The 20,138-nt window shown below is 36.4% G+C and overlaps 1 protein-coding gene across 1 annotated transcript in view; it reads left to right on the top strand.

Annotated features, from left to right (window-relative positions):
* Nucleotides 1-20,138, top strand: part of BLTP1 (bridge-like lipid transfer protein family member 1) — a 196,835-nt gene continuing 176,697 nt past the window's right edge. The window contains exons 1-3 of the mRNA XM_081813121.1: nucleotides 1-216; nucleotides 1,930-2,016; nucleotides 17,437-17,565. Of these exons, the coding sequence (XP_081669247.1) occupies nucleotides 17,469-17,565 (97 nt within the window). The 5' untranslated portion in view covers nucleotides 1-216; nucleotides 1,930-2,016; nucleotides 17,437-17,468. The remainder of the gene's footprint in view (nucleotides 217-1,929; nucleotides 2,017-17,436; nucleotides 17,566-20,138) is intronic.

Raw genomic sequence — 20,138 nt, 5'->3', positions numbered from 1 at the left:
GACCCCTCCCATCCTTCTCCGCCCCTCTGTGTCAGTGGCTGGGGCCCCCGGGCCGGACCTGTGGCAGCTGGCCGGGGTGGCGGGGTTAGAGGGTTGTGGGCGCGGGCAGAGCTTCGCGGGCCGGGTCCGGCTCGGCGCTGCTGCCGCTGTCCGAGGCCTTTGGCGTCCCTCGGAGAGAGACCGCAGCGGTTCCAGGCCGCCCCGGCGCTCACCCAGGTGAGGGGACGGGGTCGGACTGGGCTGGGTTAGGGTGAGCAGCAGTTTTCCGTCATCCCTGGAACTCAGCCGGGTGGGAGTCTGGAGGTTTGGCTTCACCGCTGTTGTCTGTTGCGGTGTCGACTCATTTCTTAGTTTCTTCTACAGCACCGGGACCTGTAGACCTGGTGTCGGAGGTCAGTGGGAAGGCCTGGAAGGGCCATTGTAGTCAGATTTTTGGGGGCGCGTACACGGGAGCGGCCTCTGTGGATGGTGATAAGGCGGGTGGGCGGCGCCCACTTGCTGGTGTGTGGACTCGGCGGGCGGGAAGGTCAGTGCACCTGCAGGCTCCGGCTTTAGCCTTTACAGCAGCTCTGGGATGCTGCAGACCCGAACTGCTTAACGTAGGGTCGATTGACCAAGGGCGGTGGAGCCTTAGAATTCTTCTTTCCAATTCAGGCGTGGAGTGTTTTGTATTCTGAATTGGTGCTTGCCGAGTCTACACTATTGAAGAGTACATTTAAGCGGAAACATTATCTTTGGTCAAAGGAAGGTGAAAGGAAGTTGATTTTCCTTTTGCAGAGTATTGTCTCCCACCCACTCCCGACACCTAACTCCCATCTCCATTTGCCTTAGTTTTGACAGTAGAAAGTTAGGGACGCTTGTTAAATGGAAAGAGTTCTTGTAAATTTCCTCCAAAAGGAAATCATGGTTTTTGTTTTTGTTTTTGTTTTTTTTTTAACTATCCAGGCGTGTAAGTTTCAACTGGTTTCATGTTGCTGCTTTGACTCCTTGTATGGCATTGAAGCTGATTTATTCTAAGTTAACCATAAACATTAAACATAAAAATAGATGAATTAACCAGAACATTTATCTTACATAATTGTTGAGCGGTACATATTTCATATGCATGTTATCCCATTTAATCATCGTAACAATCTTATCATGTAAGGTCCATTATCATTATCATTTCATAGATAAATGCACAGCCCTAAAAATCAACTTGTCCAAAGTCAAGGGATGTGATTTAAACTAGGTAATCTGACTCCAGTTTACAGTCCCTTAATCAGTATGCTTTATCATCTCCCAAGTGTCTTAAGAGTTCAAAGTGGTTTTCATTAAATGAGTAGTGTGCCAGGTGCTTGGAATTGGAAGGAAACTGAGGCATCATTCTTGCCAGCAAAGACCCAACAGTTTGAGAGAACAACTTTTTTTAAGGCCACACTTTGAGTATATATATATTTTTAAGATTTCATTTATTTATTTATTTAGAGAGTGCACCAAGGGGGTGGGGCAGAAGAGAGAAAATCTCAAGCAGACTCTGAGTGTGGAACCCAATGGTGGGGCTGCTCTCATGAGCCTGAGATCACGACCTGAGCTGAAACCACGAATCAGATGCTAAACCGACTGAGCCACCCAGGTGCCCCTTGAGTATGTTTTTAAGGTAGGAGTTGACCTCTACAACCCTCTCACTACCCAAATCATGCTCTTATTGTAGTTGTAGTGGTTTTGAAACCTTTGGAATGGTGTAGTTTGGAAACTGGTCTTATTCTAGATTTAGAAGTATTTCTTCTTTGGAAACTTTAAAGAAGGAAATGCAATTTTGGAGTAACGTTAAAAACTTTCCACATGTGTGCATTTGCACGCATGTAATCAAATAATTTAATCTGAAGTGGTGAAAATGATGGTATAGCCAGACTATCTTGTATGTTGATTAAATGTTGTTCTTGTCAGGTTTGTTAAGATGAAACGCTGCAGGTGGACCTTCTGAAGATAAGGAGGAAGCAAAACAACATTGCAGACTCTGAAAAAAAAATTGGGGTAAGTATTTTGGCTAAGTTTTAAAAAAATCTAATTTCCAATTAAAGCTGAGGTAGAGGAAATCTGACTTTCTGCTTCAGTTGTGTTTTAACCTGCTTAAATGGTCAAGGAGTGGGGGTTTGGGGGGCTGTATAACGTGACTTGCCATTCATTTTACCTGACTTTTGAATTGTTGATATCTGACAATTAAGTTATGTGCTTAGCTTATATATTGGCAGGAGAAAACTAAGGGAAACTTTGGCTTGATTCTTGATCAAGTGTCAACACTTTTTCCTCTCTTTTGCTTGCTCATTAATCTGCCTATGTTATAAAGGGTTTTAAAAAGAAATGAAGAAAATTAGTTGACCTTTGGTTTGTTCTTCTCAGAATACTGGGTATGATTGAACTCAAGTATATTTTTTACTATGAGTTCTATGGAGCATAGTAGAAAACATGGTTAAACATGATGAAGAAAAACTTAATTCATTTCCTCGATATTTATTGAGAACCATATACCTTATTTCAGGCATTATTTCAGGTTTTTAGTATTAGAATAGTGGTTATCATGGCCCTGGAGAGTCTAGAGTAGAGGATTTTTTCTAGAAGGTAATATTTTTGTGAAATACCATACATTTTCTTGAGTTTTATATGCAGACCTGTTTTTGGTTTATGTAAAAGACTAGGAAAACAGCACTACCCATATGGTAAATGTTTGTATTTATAATAAGTCTTTCATAATTTTAGTTAATAAATGAAGGTATTCCACTAGTGCTACTTTAAGGTACAGTGGGATACTAGGATTCTTAGAGACTTCATTTTAGCATACTTTTTTCATGTTAATGATAGTGTTGAAATTTAAAAAATTTCATGAGAGGTTAAGAAAATTAACTCTTTAGAGGCACCTGGGTGGCTCAGTCGTTAAGCATCTGCCTTCAGCGCAGGTCATGATCCCAGGGTCCTGGGATTGAGACCCGCATCGGGCTCCCTGCTCAGTTGGGAGCCTGCTTCTCCCTCTGCCCGTTTCCCTGCTTGTGTTCCCTCTCTCGTTGTCTCTCTCTGTCAAATAAATAAATAAAATCTTTAAAAAAAAAAAGAAAACTCTTTAATTTGAGAAAATTTCAGGCAATTTGTAAATAACAAATAAAAGTGACATGGTCAGGCAACAGTTTGGTGATGAATTGGAGAGTGATGAACTTGGCAGAGTGGTGATCATTTAGAGGCTGTTGTAATAATCCAGGTGGCAAATGAGAACCAGAAGTACAGCGATGCAGATGGGAATTATGGATGGAGATGGATTAGATAGATGCAAAGGAGATGTACTGGGTAGGATTTAATGGGCTTGAGGGAAAGTAGAGTCAGGAAAGTTTTTGGTCACTGTCATGTTCAAGCACATAAGTAATGTTTAATGAATATTTGAAAGATAAGTGAACTGAATTATATGATATCTGGCTTGGGAAACTGAGTGGATTCTGGCACCATTTACTATGGCAGTATACAAAGAACAGTAGATTGGGGAACATGGTTGGAGAAGATCAGTTTGGGGCTGTTATGAGGCATCTGTGACTTCAAAGAAATGTCATTAGGAAGTTGTATATATGGATCTTAGTTAAGAACACCCAGCTGGAGACATACAATTTGGAGTCTCAGATTATAGTTGCTGGTTAAAAGCAATGGGACTGGATGAGATCACTCAGGGAAAAAATGTAGAGTAAAAGAAGAGAAATGAGGATGGGGAACACTAATAAATCAGATGGAAGGAAAACACACTTCAAAGGAGATGAGTGAGTAGATAAGGAAGCAGGAGAATCACAGAAGTCAGTGGAAGAACTGAGTTTGGAGAAAAGGAATGAATATTAAGCATCTTTGAGACATCAAATAAAATGAGGACAAGAAAAGTATCCATTGAACATCAAGAAGTTGTTGACCTGAGTAAGAACAATTATATGTGTGGAGCCAGTTCACACTGGGTTAGAGATAAGAAAATTGAAATAGCTAATGTCATTTATTCTTTCAGAAAGTTTGGTTTTAAGTGGAATAGAGAGAGGATAGCTAGAGATACGAGTTTGAGAGAGAGTTTTTGTTTTCTAAAGGTATGAGTGATATGATTTATAATCTTTATTTGCTGAGGATAAAAAACCATCAGAAATAAAATTTGAAGACAGAGGAATGAGGGAGAATAATTAATCACTACTAAGCGGGAAGGGTGGAATATGAGGATGCAGTTCAGTGGTACTTTAGATAGACTTCTACTGAGATAGGAGTTAAGGAGGTGGTGATGATTATGGATACAGATCCTCCTTTGTAGGAGGCAGGGTAGAGGTTGCTCCACAGAGTTCATGCAGGAGACTCCCACCTATAGTAGAGAGAGGAAATGATTCACTCATATGATTGGTAATCTTCTTGGTGTGTTATTACTCCTCATCTTTTGATAAGTTGGAGGGGAGTAGAGTGCAGTAGTTTAGCTTAACATGACAGGTATGAACCATTAGGGTAGAGATAACTTGCAGATATCTTACAAAATTACTTTTCTCATACTTTGTATTAGTTATCTATTGCTGAGTAACAAATCATACCTGAATTTAGTGGTCTAAAATATTTAGTATCTCAGTTTCTGTGGATCTGGATTTGGGAGTGCGTAAACTGGTTTCCTCCGATCTTAGGGTCTCTCAGGAGGTTGCAGCCAAAATCTCGGCTGGGACTTCAGTCATCTCAACTGTGGCTGAAGGATTTACGTCCATGATGGCCCACTCACATGGCTGTTGGCTGGAGGCCTCAAATCCTCAGCATGTGAACCTTTCCAGGGCTTTTTAAGTGTCCTAACAAGGCAGCTGGTTTCCCCTGGAACAGATTATCTAAGAGAGAGCAAGGAGGAAGCTGTGGTGCCATTTTTGACTTAAGTTACAAACCATTGCTTCTGTCATATTCTTTTAGAAACTGTATCACTAAGTCCAGCCCACACTTGAGAGGGAAATTAAGTTTGACCTCTAGAAGGGAGGAATATTAAGGGATTTTTAGACATTATAAAACTACCATACATCTTTTATCAATTGTCACATTCTTTAGGGTCAAATAAGCTCTTTCAAAGTACAAAAATATAGCCTTTATGACCAGGTGAGACAGAGGTTCTAGAAAAGTGGGGAGGTGGTTAAGTCAGATTTGGCTCACTTTATAATTTGGCCTTCTTTGCTGCTAATCAGGCTCCATAACTTAATGTGTGACCAGTTAGGGTTATTTTAAAAAGTGCTTGTTGACCTTTGATTTAATGGAGGATCCTTTTAGGAGAAAAAAATTCCATAGTGTGCAAAATATGAATTTTTTATAACAAAATATGAATTTTGGTAGCATTCATATTAGCTTGTAAATGTAAAGCTGGGAGGAAGGAACTCATTTTTCATATAAAGAAACTGAGAAGGAAGAGATAATTACTGAGGCCATGTATTAACTGTGTTTGTGCTTAGCTTCTCAATGCCATAGTTTTCTCATCTGTAAAATGGAGAATTATAAATGAGTAGTTATTTGTGATGATTAGGTGAGTAAATACACATAAAGTGTTTAGAACAGTGCCTAGCACACAGCAAGCATTGAATAAATGTTACAGCCATTGTTATGGCAGCTATATTTTTATTATTTTAATGGTGAATTAATACCATGGAATGAACATTTCAAAGAGTAGGAGAGCATTGACCAAAATGTTTAAAGCTTAAACTTTAGATTACTGATCTTATTGTACTTTGTCACTTTTTATGTATATGTAAAGTATATTTCTATATCCATTTTTTTCTATCCATATCCATTTAAAATGCTGTCTCTGATATAACCAGTAGTATTGTATAATCATATATTGTTGTTGTTTTATTTACATGAAAGTTCAATTTCAGTTGTAGCAATTCTCCGCTCACAGGAATTGGCTACTAAATGGATCTTGTGGGCTCTTTGGATAGCAACACGCTATTTAAAAACATTTTCTTTGTACTTGATATGATGAGAGTGTTGGTAAACACATGTTGCAAGTTTCATTCTCCTTCTCCCCACATCCAGGACCCTATTTTGTTGGGCAAGTAGTTTGAATATGTTTTTGGGAGGGTTTTCTGACTGACGTGACATAAGGTAGAACATAGAAGCTTAAGGGCCAGATAGGAAAATGGAAGTAGTTTATTACAAAAATCCTATAGAATTTTACTTTGCTGGTGATTTTTAGTGTTATACCTTCCGGTGTATTTTTAATCCAAATCAAAGTGATATGTTGAATTCTTGATTAAAATAAAGAAAACTTGGAGAGTGTGTTCACTAGTCAGTACAAAAAATGAAGACAAAACCCCACAACCAGTGTATGGAATGTAGAAGTGGGAGAATTAAACCTTTCATTCAGCAGTTACTGTTGATCTCTTTGTATTACTTGACCATATCAAGGAATATGTTGAAGGTAGTAATTAGTTCTGGTGGACTATTAAAAGTTGGTTATATTTAAAAATCATGGTTTCTTCTAGGTTTGGAGAGATCAAAGTCAGTTCTTTTTACCCTATTAGTAGATATGTTTTCTACAGATTTTTGAGAGATTGGTTTTGTTTTGCTTTTGCTTCTATTAAGTATTTAGGTAAATCAGCATAAATTTCTGGCTGTGGAAGTCAGCTTTCCTAAAGTGCAACATTTTGTTGAATGATATGATTTCTTCTATGTTAAAAATTCTTCCATACATAGTATAAAGAACCATTTTTGTAGCATAGATTACAAAGTTAAAAAGTACATTTGTTTAGTGTGCAGATTTGTAGTGTTTGAATTGTCACTCACCATATCTGAATATTTCTTCAGCAATAGTTGCCTGGTGGCTAGTGTATTTTGGTATTTGATCTGCTTCTAAGAATCATGCTAACTGGTATTTGTAGAACTATATTATTTATATTAACGTAATACTTCCTTGATATTTATGCCAACTAATTTTTTTTTTGTAAAACTCTGTTATTTAGTTACATATATGTATTTTTCTTATATATTGTAAGGAATGAGATGCATTTTAGTCATTGTTTACTGGTATGCAATTTATTGTTTTTTGTTTGTTTTTTTTGGTTTTTTTAGATCTCACCTTTTTTGTTGAGCTGATTTTTTTTACATGATGTATACAATGTAACAAAATTTTATTTCACATTAGATGCAAAAGTTACAGTAAAGCTGATTTTTTTTAAAGAACATTAATAACAGTAGCTTAGCTACCACTGTTGTGTTTCTTGTCAAGCACTGTACTGTGAATTTTATGTTTGCTTTGTGTTTTTAATGCCTTCAGCATCTCTTCGAGGAAGAAATGGCCATGTGGAAACAGGCTCTGAGATGCAGTAACTTGCTCAAGCTTTATCATGGCTAAGGAAGGAATTAAAGGGATAAAGCGAGCTTTCCATTTCAAATCTGGCTTTAAAGCCTATTCTAGTTCCAGGATACCAGATGATTTCTGTTATTTCTGATAGAATGTTATTTTACTACTTAATTCTGTTGGATTTTAGAGTTAGTTAATAATGAATTGTGTTTGTTGCACATAGAATCCTGGGACTGAAAGGGACCTGGAGTGATCCTTTCTAGGTAGAGAGGATTATATACCTGGTTTGACTTAAGAGGATAATTGTCTATCGTGTTTGTTTAAGTGAACAGAATAGGACATTATATATCTTTGCTTGAATTGTACAAAGCTGCTGCCCTGGCCAAAACTGTTAAGGAAATTCCATTTGCTTTTGTTGCCCACCATCCCCTTTTTAAGATTTCCCCCATCTTCAAGAATCCTGGGCCTTTCAGGATATCCCTGGATCCTGCTTGTTAGTGAGAAAAGTCATCCAGTGAATTAATTTACACTAATAACACATGGTAATAATTAATGGTAGCTATTACTGAGATACTTTACTTTTCATTTTAAGAGAGAATCTTGGTTAATACTCCATTTAAAGGAATGGATGGTAGAATTTTAGGCCTTGTATCCTGATGGGTAAACCTTTTTAGGCAGATAAGGCTTTCCAAATCACTATATGTTTAATGGATAATAACAATCTTTTTACTACATTCTATTATTATCTTGTAAAATTTATATATTTATGTGAGATGTTTAATTGCAGTTGGTTCTTCTCTATTTTATATACTTTATTTGTGTAGCATCATGGAGTTGGAAGGAACATCACAAAGTCATTTGTTTCAGACCATTTACCTTTAGATGGTGAATGGTCAGTGTTCTAAATGAATAGCTCAAATGTTCTAATCATTCTTGAAACTTCATTTTGGATAAAAATGTTGTGATCTGATTTATGTTTTACTTTTGTTTTGGGATGTCATTATGCCATAGTAGAGATGAGCAGTATGTTCTAATAGGTGTTTAATTTTACCTAATGATGAACAGAATATCAATGTTGATGAAGTTCAAAGGGGAACTATAAAATTGGTTTTTCAACTCTTAAAATCCATGAAATTTCTTTTATAGAAAAGGAACTGTAATTAAATCCAGAGAACTTTAATATAATGGTCTAAAGATATGTGAACAACTTTTATTCAAAGAATTGTGGCTTCATTGTTGTGTGAGAGATTTGAGAATGATTAAACTTTTTTCACATTTTTGTTAGATTTGGCATTGGGTTATTAAAAAGTTGAATATCCTCTTCTTAAACTCAAGCAAATGAAAACCAGATTTTCTTGAGAGTGAAAAAGATCATTTAGCACTCTCTTTGGCCCTGGGTACATTGGGAATACTCACTTATTTTTGGCAATAGTTCATAATTATGTACTTTTTATAATGATGCATTTATTTCATTCATTTCTGAGACAAGTATTGAGAGACTGCTGTATACAGGAATGTGGTTGGATATGGCACTTAAATGAGTAGGGCGAACTCATCCTTAAGAACAGCTGTCTCGTGGGGGGGACAGACTTCTAAAGTGATGATTACAATATGATATAACTGCTAAGATACAGGTAGTCATTCAAACAGCCTTTCTTTAGCATTTTCTGTATTGCCAGACATCCTATTGAAGATTATTGTAAATATTCCAAATCTTAAACTTAACACTCAGAACTCCTTAGCTGTATTGTAGAATTTTTTTTTAAGATTTTATTTATTTATTTGAGAGAGAGTGAGTGAGAGAGAGAGCATGAGCTGGGGGAGAGGGGCAGTGGGAGGGAGAAGCAGACTCTCTACTGAGCAGGGAACTCGATTCGGGCCTCGATCCCAGGACTCTAGGATCATGACCTGAGCTGAAGGCAGATGCTTAACTGACTGAGCCACCCAAGTGCCCCAAAGATTTTATTTTTATTTATTTGAGAGAGAGAGCAAGAGAGAGATCACGAGCAGGGGGGAGGGGTAGAGGGAGAAGCAGACTCCCCATTGAGCAGGGAGCCTGATGTGGGACTAGATCCCAGGACCCTGGGATCATGACCTGAGCCAAAGGCAGATGCTTAACCAACTGAGCCACCCAGGCGCCTGCTGTATTGTAGAATTTTTAAGCTCAATACATATTTATTGAATGAACAAGCAAAAAAACCCTACATTATCATGCAACTGTCTTAAGTATGTTCTTCCAAAAAATCAAAATCAAATATATACTTTCCCATGACAGTTCCAGAGAAAGCTCTGGCTCTTCATAACCAGGTCTTCTCACATCGTACGTAATATTATATAGACTTATTCCAGTTTAAACCTGATATAGGAAAACCTTCCTTCTGAAATCCTTTGTCAAATTATGGGGTGATGTCTGTTATAGAGGAGTCATGCAGCCCTGGAAGAAGATTAACCAGTGCAGTGAGGTTTTCTTGAGAAGCTGTTTGCAGGTGCACAAATCATCCAGTTCCCCCCACTCCCCTTTTCTGATCAAATAATTATTGCTGAGGTAGAGTGGAGGTGGAGGACGAGGGGTAAGCTGTGGTGATGAAGGCCCTCTCATCCATATTTCCTTTAATCTACCACCCTAGGCCTATTCTTCTGACAGCCATTATAAACACAAATTAAAGATGAAGAAAAATAGAAGAGGAACAGGAACTGTAGAAGTAATGGGATTAGAGCCAAAAAACTGGGAGTAATAAATAAATTTTTTTTAAAAATGGAATGAAATAGAAGAGGTTTTAGATAAATATGAATGTGACTTTTTCAAAAATACATAGAAGCCATCAGATTCTCTCATCTTTCCGTCACCAAATCTCCCCATATCTGGGTCTTTCCTTTCCTCTTTCTTCCTGTTCAGATGAAGGAAATGTTTCTCTTTCTGTCAAAACCCAGTTCCAAAACCCAGCATATATATATGCCCTGAATTAAAGCTAACTTTAAAAAATACTAAATATTTAATACTGTGTCCTTTAAATCGTATGATTTCATGATCTCTTTAAGTACAGAATCTTTTTTCATGTAAAAGAAACTGTCCTCAGATTTAATAGGACTGGTAACAAATTAAAAAAAAAAAATAGTGCCTTAGTTTGGGTTTCCTCAGAAATAAAACCTGGGTAAGGATTCAAGTATAGGTAGTTTATTTGGGAAGTGATCATAGGAAACACTGGTAGAGGATGGGGAAGTAAGAAAGGAAAGGGACTGAAGTCAATAAAGGGTATTATTGAAGCAGTTACTGCTGTGGGCATCTGGAGCTCACTACCGTTGGTGAACCCTCGGAGACCAAATGAAATGCTCCTCAGAGTTATCCCAAACTAAGAGCAAGGAAGCTGCAAGTGTTCATCCAACACTTCGCGAGCCATCATTGACATTAACTCTGGCATTTCTGGCTTGTCCTGATAATAAGCTGAGCTGTTTCTGCAGTCAAAAAGCAGTCCTCAGTAAGATGTTATAGGTGTTCAAAATGAGCAGTCTTCTTGTGTAGAGGTGAATGCCAACAGTATATGAGCAAGACACTAAAGCATTGGTTGCCATTAACAAACATTTATACAGTGTATTATTTACTATGTGCTGGGTGCTATTCGAAATGCTTTACATATATGAATTCATCAATTCTCACTATTCAGCTCTGTGACATAGGTACTGTTAGTGTTCTTGTTTTACAGATGAGAGAATAGAGCACAGAGAGGTTAGGTAACTTGTCTGTGGTCACACAGCTATAATGTTAGAACGATAGTCTAGTACAGAATCTATGCTCTTAATCCATGTAATGGCCCAACTCAGGGCTTGAACTCAAACTCATGACCCTGAGATCAAGACCTGAGCTGAGACCAAGAGTTGGATGCTTAATCGACTGAGCCACCCAGGCGCCCTCCCCACACACCTTTTTTTAGGATTTTTTTTTTTTTTTTTAAGATTTATTTATTTGAGAGAGAGAGAGAGAGCATGCACAAGCTCCTGAACGGGGGTGGGGGGGAGCAGAGGGAGGGACAAGCAGACTCTGTGCTGAGCGTGGAGCCCAACATGAGGCTCAATCCCAGGACTCTGAGATCATGACCTGAGCCAAAATGAAGAGTCAGACACTTAACTGATTGAGCCACCCAGGTGCCCCCTTTTTAGGCTCTTTTGATCCTACTGTTTTTCTCTGATAACTGTCTCCTTCTCCCTTGCCCAGTCTCTTTCCTTTTAGTGTTCTTTACCTCCTTCTTGATGGCAGCTTACCTGCTGCCCCTTTCTAGAACAGTATAGCTATTCTTCCTTCCATTTTTTACACTCAAGGCTTTCAATTCAAATAATTTTTTCAAAGGTACTAACTGATCTTTCTGATGTTTTGAAGTTTGAGTTTGATATTGCTCAGTATCTGCATTTTAATTTTTTAAAAAGATAAGCATTTAAGAACTGAAGAAAGACATGATGGTAGAATGACAGATGACTGAGTTGTTACTTTTGGGTTGGGAGATACCTGTTCCTTGGCCATATTTGTAAGGAGAGGCTGTGAGATACATGCTTGGGTGAAAAAAGCCTCCTTCTGAACTGTCATTTCCTGTCTTCCAGCCACCACTCTCCCTTTTTCTTTTTAAATTATAGAAGTATTATATGCCACTTGTAAAATATTTAAACAATACCAAGAGTATCAAGAGTAAAAGTGAAAGTCCTGCTTCACTGATTCTTTTCCTTCCTTCCAGATCTTTCTCACTGCTCTCTCTAGAGGTAACCACTCATGGCTTTGCTAGTGTTTTTGCAGATTTAAAAAAGTGTACACACACACACACACACACACACTTCATGTATGTGCACATATATACATATATGTGTATATATAGGATTATACATGTAACATACATAATAGTCTTTCTTCTTTTAAACATAAGTGGAATACTATACATTTTGTTTCTCAGTTTGCTTTTTCCCTGCTAACATTACATACATCCTGGACATTTCTCTCTGTCGGCCCATATAGAGCCATCTCATTCTTTCAGAAAGGTTGGATATTATTTCCCAGTAGAGTATACCATAATTTATTTAACTATTTTCCTATTAATTGACAGTTTTTCAAATTTCCCAGTATACTGTATAATGCTGCAGTGATTTTCCTTGAAAAACATCTTTTGGTGCCTGAGTATTTCTGAGAAAGACCTAGAACTGATATGTCCCAGTTAAAGCATACACATTTTTATAGTATCTGATAAATTATTCTTCCCAAAGATAGTTTACATCTATCAACTGTGTATGAGTGACCATTTTCCCACATTTTTGCCAATATAGTTGTTTGCAGTCTTTCTCATTTTCACTTAATATGACTACTGGGTGATAAATGGTGATTGCTCCCATTTCTAGTGATATTATCTTCCTTTGTGAATTGACTATATATTTTGCTTATTTTTCTATCATATTATTCATATTTTTTTATACTGATTTGTAGGATGGCCTCTATTTTTGAAGGACCAAATTAAGATTTGGAATTCTGTCTATAAAAGTGTTAATGCAAGTATTAGATGTTTGATAATTTTATTTTCTTTATGCCAGTGAGGCAGAAATAAAACAGTGTGAATGTAGTATTTGAAAAGATTTTACAGGTAATTCATTTTGAAAAGTAATCTTCTTGGAAAGGTATTTCCTAAAATGGTATAGTAGTGGTGGTGTTAAATTAGGAACTTTGATAAATTTCTGGTTTGTGCTGTGTTTGCTTGAACCATTTCACATTTTCATGCTTTTCTTTGTCACTAAAATAATAATTGCCACAATTTCTATTCTAATGTGGACAGCAGTTTTGAAGTAAATATAATGGACTTCAGGAAAAATGAAGAGAATATAGATGAATCATGAAAATATTGAGAGAGCTTGTGTTGAAACATGTAGATCAGTGTTATTTTCTTATGAACTGGATAAAAATACCATTTAAAATGATGTAATACTTGAAAACAGTGGCTGTGTTCAAGGCACTGTCACCAGTACTGGGAATACAAAGATGAATAAAACAATCTATATTGATCATAATCTATCAGAAGAGAGAGGCAAGATAGATTAGGTTCAGGTTATGCATCTTTGGTGGGAATATCATAGAAGTGAGGCTGTGTTCTTCTATTAAGATGGTAGCTACATTTGTGGTGAGCATAGCATAATGCCTGGAGAAGTTGAGCCACTGTGTTGTACACCTGAAGTGAACGGAACATTGTGTGTCAACTATAATCAAATAAAAAATTAAAAAGGCAGTGTACAGTTCTGATTTATCTTAATATTGATGGTGTTTACTTTCTTTGATCCTTAATTAAATTCACAAAGTTCCTCTTTCCCCCTTTGTCATTAATAATTATTTTGAGGGGAGTTATTTTGAGATGATATGAGAATCCTGTTGCTTATCAAAATTTAACTGATTATTTATATTGGTATGGACTCACAGATTCTTTTTATTAAATGGGTTTTAATCTATTACTGTTATTTATTTTGATGCTTAAATTGCCCCAGATTTCACCACTGGGTGCCTCTTCAAGCTGGTTTCTGTGTCCTTTTGACATGTTCCCATCATTCAGGTATTTCCCTTCTGGAAAACATGGCTCATCTTGACTTTCCTTGCCCTATTTGTGGAATCAGCCATTTCTTCAAGGAGCCCTGTTTCTTCTTGATAGAAAATGGTTTTTAGGAGCAAAGTTCTCTGTTCATTTTAATTGCGGTGCTGCTGCTCTCAGATCTTTTAATGAGCATATGTGTATACATACATATACATATTTGTAGCCATATTTATTTCTGTATCTACTTATACTGAAAACTATACCTCTAGTTCTTATCAAACACCACGGGATTAATTCTAATACTCTTCCTTTATATATCCTCCAGCAGTGAGAAAACTGGCTTTTATTATCCGTAATATGTTAACTTAATTAACCCCCTCCCCCATATCTTGCAAGGGCTGTTTCCTGGGTGTGTGCCCTCCTTATCCTGCTCCCACATCAACACACTACTCCAGATTGCCCTCCTGCATGGAAGCCCTATTTATCTCTTTGGGATCTGATACTTTCCTCTTGGGTTCTGACACCCTGCGTCAGGCAACCTCCCTGCTCAGGCTCCAACACCGTAAGCTGGTCTCCTTCTTCAGCCTCTTCCCCCCACCACTGATGCGCTCTTCCTTCTACTCAGACTCTAGCACCCTGTGCCTGACGTCTTCCCTACAAGTATGGTCTCCTCACCCTGCTATGGCTTTGATACCCTGAAACACTGCCATTCTTTCACTAGCCTCTTCATCACACAAATAGATACTTAATGTTATTGGGCTCTGACATCCCCCTATGCTATGGAGACTCCTGTCCGTCTTTTCCCCAAATGCAGATGTTTACCTTACTGTGCTTTACCTATGGATTTTAGACTGAACTACTGAGGAAGAGAAAACAACCGATTTGTTATTCCATCAATTGCTTCATGAAGAATATGCAGTAGGTTCTTTTATCAGTCTCTAATTACCCTCCATTAAGGAATTCGTAGTGTACCATGTAAACAGTGTGGCTAAGCATATAGCCCCAGTTCCCCCATCTGGATTCTCTGTGTCCATTGTTGCTTTGACTTAACTTCCTTTTCATCAGAATGTCTACTTCTTACTTAGGACCTTTATTAAGTCTTAGCCTTTACTTCAGTACTTAACTCAAAATGTTGTTTTAACTATTGAGTCTTTATCTGTTGATTTCTCTTAAAGGTTTTGCATTAACTAATAATTGGAAAAGTGTAAACTTTGTGATACTGCAATTTTCTGTCTTTGCAACCTGAACACCCTCTTTCTCATTCTCTTTGGCTGTGGGTTGTTACAGTAGTTAGTGGTAGAGATTTTGGATGAGATCTTTAGATCCTCTTGGTGGATAGATCACTCCCCCTTGGATTTGATTCAAAACAGATCACCTTTTTATATGGAAACCTGAATGCCAGGATACAACCCTCATGAAACATCCCCAGGAGTTAGTAGGTGATCTTTTCATCAGCAGTGGTGTGTTGATTACTATAAAATTGTAACAATAATATGAAATAGGCACGGATGTTACTTTGTAGCATATAAGCCATTATTTTTGGTTTTGAATATAAGACTTTTCAGTGTTTTCTTCCTTTTAAAATTTGTATTTATTTTTTTAGTTTATTTTTTAAGATTTTATTTATTTATTTGACACAGAGAGAGCAGGAGAGCATAAGCAGCAGGAACAGCAGAGGGAGAGGGAGAAGCAGGCCCCCCGATGAGCAGGGAACCTGATGCGGGGCTCCTTCCCAGGACCCTGGGATCATGACCTGAGCCGAAGGCAGACGCTTAACCGACTGAGCCACCCAGGCGCCCCTTATTTTTTTTTTTTTAGTTTAAAACAAAAAAGGAAGAAAGAAAGAAAGAGAAGCTCATGTTGTAAAGTTAGCCCCCAAATTTTAAGTTGCCAGTTGACATATTTTTCAAAGCTTTGAAAAGCATGAGAACATGTTTTTCTAGTTTTGAGATATAAATGACATATAATATTGTATTAGTTAGGGTGTACAACATGATTTGATATAAATATATATTGCAAAATGATTACCACAGTAACTGCCATCACTTCACATAGTTATAACTTTTTTTCTTATGATAAAAACTTTTAAAATCTATTCTCTTAGCAACTTTCAAATATGTAATACAGTATTGTTAACTACAGTCACCATGATGTACATTGTATCTCCAGAACTTACTGTCTTATAGATGGAAGTTTGTACCTTTTTACCATCTGCACTCATTTTCCCTACCCACCAACCTGGGGTCACTACCAAGCTGTTCACTATGAGAACATTTTTTACTCATTTTCTAAACTGTAGGAAAAAACAGTTACTGAAAAATGAAAACATTTAAACATTTTTTTCTGGTTCTTTTACCCTTAGGTTTCCCTATCACTATTACTAATAAACTTTTTGTTGTTGAGCTTTTCTTTTTTTTTTTTAAAGAGATGTTTAACTTGCCTCTGAATTGCTAACATTTCAACAATTTAGAAATATGAAACATTGTAATCTGGCAGTGTTGTCTAACGCAATTTTTAAACTTGTTTTGTGATCTCTGAAGACAGGACTCTGGTGAGTAAATAGAGAACATTTTTAGGAAGTTGACAAGCCAGCTGTACTGAATTTCAACTAGAAAGTCGTTCTCACGTATTCTTCCTGTTTTAAAATCTGTTTTCCTAGTTTTCCAGAAAATCACCTATGCTCTTTTGCCTTACATGATCATTAACTATGTAGCTCTCTTTGTGATTAAGGCTCGTTTTTGTTGTTGTTGTTTTGTTTTGTTTACCTTTTTCTGATTTATCACAAGATAATTTTGTTATAGGTAGATTGGGTTAGTCATGTTAATGCTGTATTAACATGAGGGATAATTTTTAACAGAGGGATAATTTTCTTGTTTCTTCGATCATAAAATAAGAACTTTTGTTCCTCACTTTTTACTCTTCAGTTCATCTAACTCTCTCTCAATACATCTAAATATTCATACTTGTCATGCTGAAATGAATATATATACAGAAACACATTCTTCACATGTCTGGTCACAATTTGACATGTAATTATTGTAATTCATCCTGAGCATCTGATAGGAGGAGATCTGCTTACTGTCAAAACTCTACTCAGAGTGAATCCAAAGTAGGAAGATTGTTTCCCCATGGAACAATGAGAAATACAGAGCTGATGGAGGTTAAGAAGGATTAATATAAATTAATATATAAATACGACATTTAGTGGCAGCTTCTGAGACAAGTGTGGATGAATTTGTCTAATGTAGATCATTAATACTTCTTATTGTTGAGATAAATATCTTTGATTAGATTTAGTAATTATGTCCCTCATATTTGGAGCCAGAGTATGGTAACTGAGCCCAAGTCTCTACTCATTCTTAGAATGGTGAAATCAGGACACTAAAAATGTGATATGTTCTCTTCCATTTTATATAGAAATGTGGATGTGCTTTGTTGCTGTTTGTTGTATATTTTTCATTCTTACTGAAGGAACTGGAATGGGGTTTAATGAATTTTCACTTTTATTAAATTCACCTTTTTTCTCCCTTAGACAATTTCCCTTGCAGTTTAATAAATCTCTCATTCTAAATTTAACTTTTGAACTCTTAGCCTTTAGATGCTGGTCTGGAGAGACTTCAGTAATGGATCAAAGGAAGAATGAGAGTATTGTTCCTAGTATCACTCAATTAGAAGATTTTCTTACAGAACACAATTCCAATGTTGTTTGGCTCCTTGTTGGTAAGTAGAATATATTTTCTTACACTTTATTGTTTTTTTTATGTATGGATTAACAACTGCCAAATTTTAAGCAGTAGTTAGCTGAAGTTGAAATGCTTACAGTACCATTGGTTTATTTCTTGGAAAAAAGGTTTTAATATGTTTCTATGAATATTTGTTCTGGCAAGTGCTCTGAAGGGCTCTTTTTCTTAGGCTTCCTCTTTGTCCGACTTAGGGGAGGTGGGAGGAGAAGAAAGACATTGCACTTAGCTTATCTTTCCTGTCTCAAGTCCACTCCTTCACTGTCCGCCCGCATCTCAACACATGCATATACACACACACACACACACACACAACACACAGAGTTTGTTTTATTTTAAAAATGATAAATCCCCGTGGTAAATATATTTTATAGCAAAATAGAGTGTATATGCCTAATTAATCTCATCTCTTTACTCACTCCTTACATACTTGACATGGAGCTCTGCCAGTAAAGATTTTTTTTTGTCTACTATTCCAGAAGCTTTCTAGGTTCATAGAAATAATAAAAAACAGTGTATAAATCAGTGGCAAAGAGAAGGGGGAAATATGAGTGAATGAATGACTATGAACAAATAATAGGGGGAAATACAAAATAATAATCAGGAAAGGAGAGAATACTGTAGGCTGTTACTGTCCAGGCAATTTTTGTGGAAGAACAGTATTTGATTTGAATTTCAGCATAACAATTAGAAAGGTAGAGGGGGAAATAAAAAGGGTAAGATGGGGTAAGAGGGAAAGAGAGTGTAATGGTATTTATTGAATATCTTCTGTGTGCCACATATCATTGGCATTTTGCATATGTTATCTCACTTAATGCTCAGAGCAAACTTATGAAGGCAGCAGACTTTTAACTTGGGGAATTGAGGCCCATAAGGATTAAATAACTTATACAGGTAACATAGCTGTTTTTTTCTGAGTGCATGCTTATGCTTCTTTCATGACACCACAGGATATGTGGTAAGGAAATGGCTGTAGAGATGAAGTGTGTAGAGAAGGAATTATTATTTGTGATTTGTATGTAGGATTGGATTACCATTTAAACTTTGAGTTCTATTTTTTTCTAATTGACAGAAGTGAGCCATTATAAATTATCATTGATTAAAGCCAAAAAAGTAAGATGAAATGCAGAACATTCATATGAAGTAGAATTGCATAAAAGCAGCATTGAAAATTCTCTTTTAGTTTAATTAAGGGTGTTTACTCTTGCTGTTTACTAAGTGGCCTTATGACATTGAAGGGGGTTGGGGAACATGATGCAGTGAAAAGGCCACAATTCTCAGGTTGTATAATACTGGAAGCATACTTTCTCAGCAGATACCTCTTGCCTTTCTGAATGGCCCACCATAACCTGCTCTTGACACAGTGATTTACAGTAAAAATTAGCACAAAATGTCTTTAAATTTAAAATGTAATGACATATTAAAATCACTCTGTTGTATACGTGAAACTAACGTAACATTATGTGTCAACTATCCTTTAGTAAAAAAAACCCAAAATACTTTTTACAATGAAAAAATAATGACATATCATCAAAATAACATTTCAAAAGAATTGTTCTAGAAATAATTTTTGTGGGCAAATCATAGCACTTACATCAGAGTTATCACTGTCAGTCTAAGCTACCCTGAGAAAATGTATTTTGACTCAGTGACTGCTTTGTTTTATCCACATTAAATAACTTTTTAAAAAAGTTAAAAACTTAATGTGATGTTGCTAAATGGTTGTACATGTTAAATTGTTTTACATTACTTTGTCCTAATTTAGAAAATAGTTAATTTTAAAATGATTAAGTAAAAGGAAATTTATTATAAAAAATGCTTTCTTCTTTTTTATATTTTGTATATTCATGAACTAGGTTCTTTTGGGAATATTATGAATCCTATAGGTGACTATACACTTCTCATGAAAAATTTGTCAAATTTGAAATGCCATTTACTGTAGCATATTCACTGGCATTCTTTAAAAGTGGGTTATTATCTTATCAATTACAGCAAAATAGTATAAAATGGCCTGTTTAATATAGATATGCCTTTAAGTAGGGCAAAATTCTCACTTCTTTCCATTTTTTTTAAAAAGCAGAAATTATTGATTAAAAACAAAACACTACCTTTTCTCTGATTTAAAAAATCATTGGTTTTCTTTCTCTTTAAATGACTGTAGCCTGTAGGAAGTAGCTTGGGAATGAGCTTTTAGCCTGGTAAAGATGGATATTCTTCAAAATATTCATAAATATGGGCTTTCTCTTTCCAGAACATGTTTATATGTTTAATAACAAAGAGTACAAAACAGTGAAAAAGGAAGTGTTTTTTTCTTTCTTTTTTTTTTTTTTTGGGTAATAATAATTTTTATTATTTTTTTTATTCTTATGTTAATCCCCATACATTACATCATTAGTTTTAGATGAAGTGTTCCATGATTCATTGTTTGCGCATAACACCCAGTGCTCCATGCAGAATGTGCCCTCCTCAATACCCACCACCAGGTTAACCCATCCTCCCACCCCCCTCCCCTCTAGAACCCTCAGTTTGTTTTTCAGAGTCCATCGTCTCTCC

Source organism: Leptonychotes weddellii, chromosome 2, assembly GCF_054177405.1.
Source record: "Leptonychotes weddellii isolate Sample4059 chromosome 2, ASM5417740v2, whole genome shotgun sequence".
Taxonomy (NCBI): domain Eukaryota; kingdom Metazoa; phylum Chordata; class Mammalia; order Carnivora; family Phocidae; genus Leptonychotes; species Leptonychotes weddellii.
The sequence above is the reverse complement of the archived record's forward strand: the minus strand, read 5'-3'. Positions and strand labels throughout refer to the sequence as shown.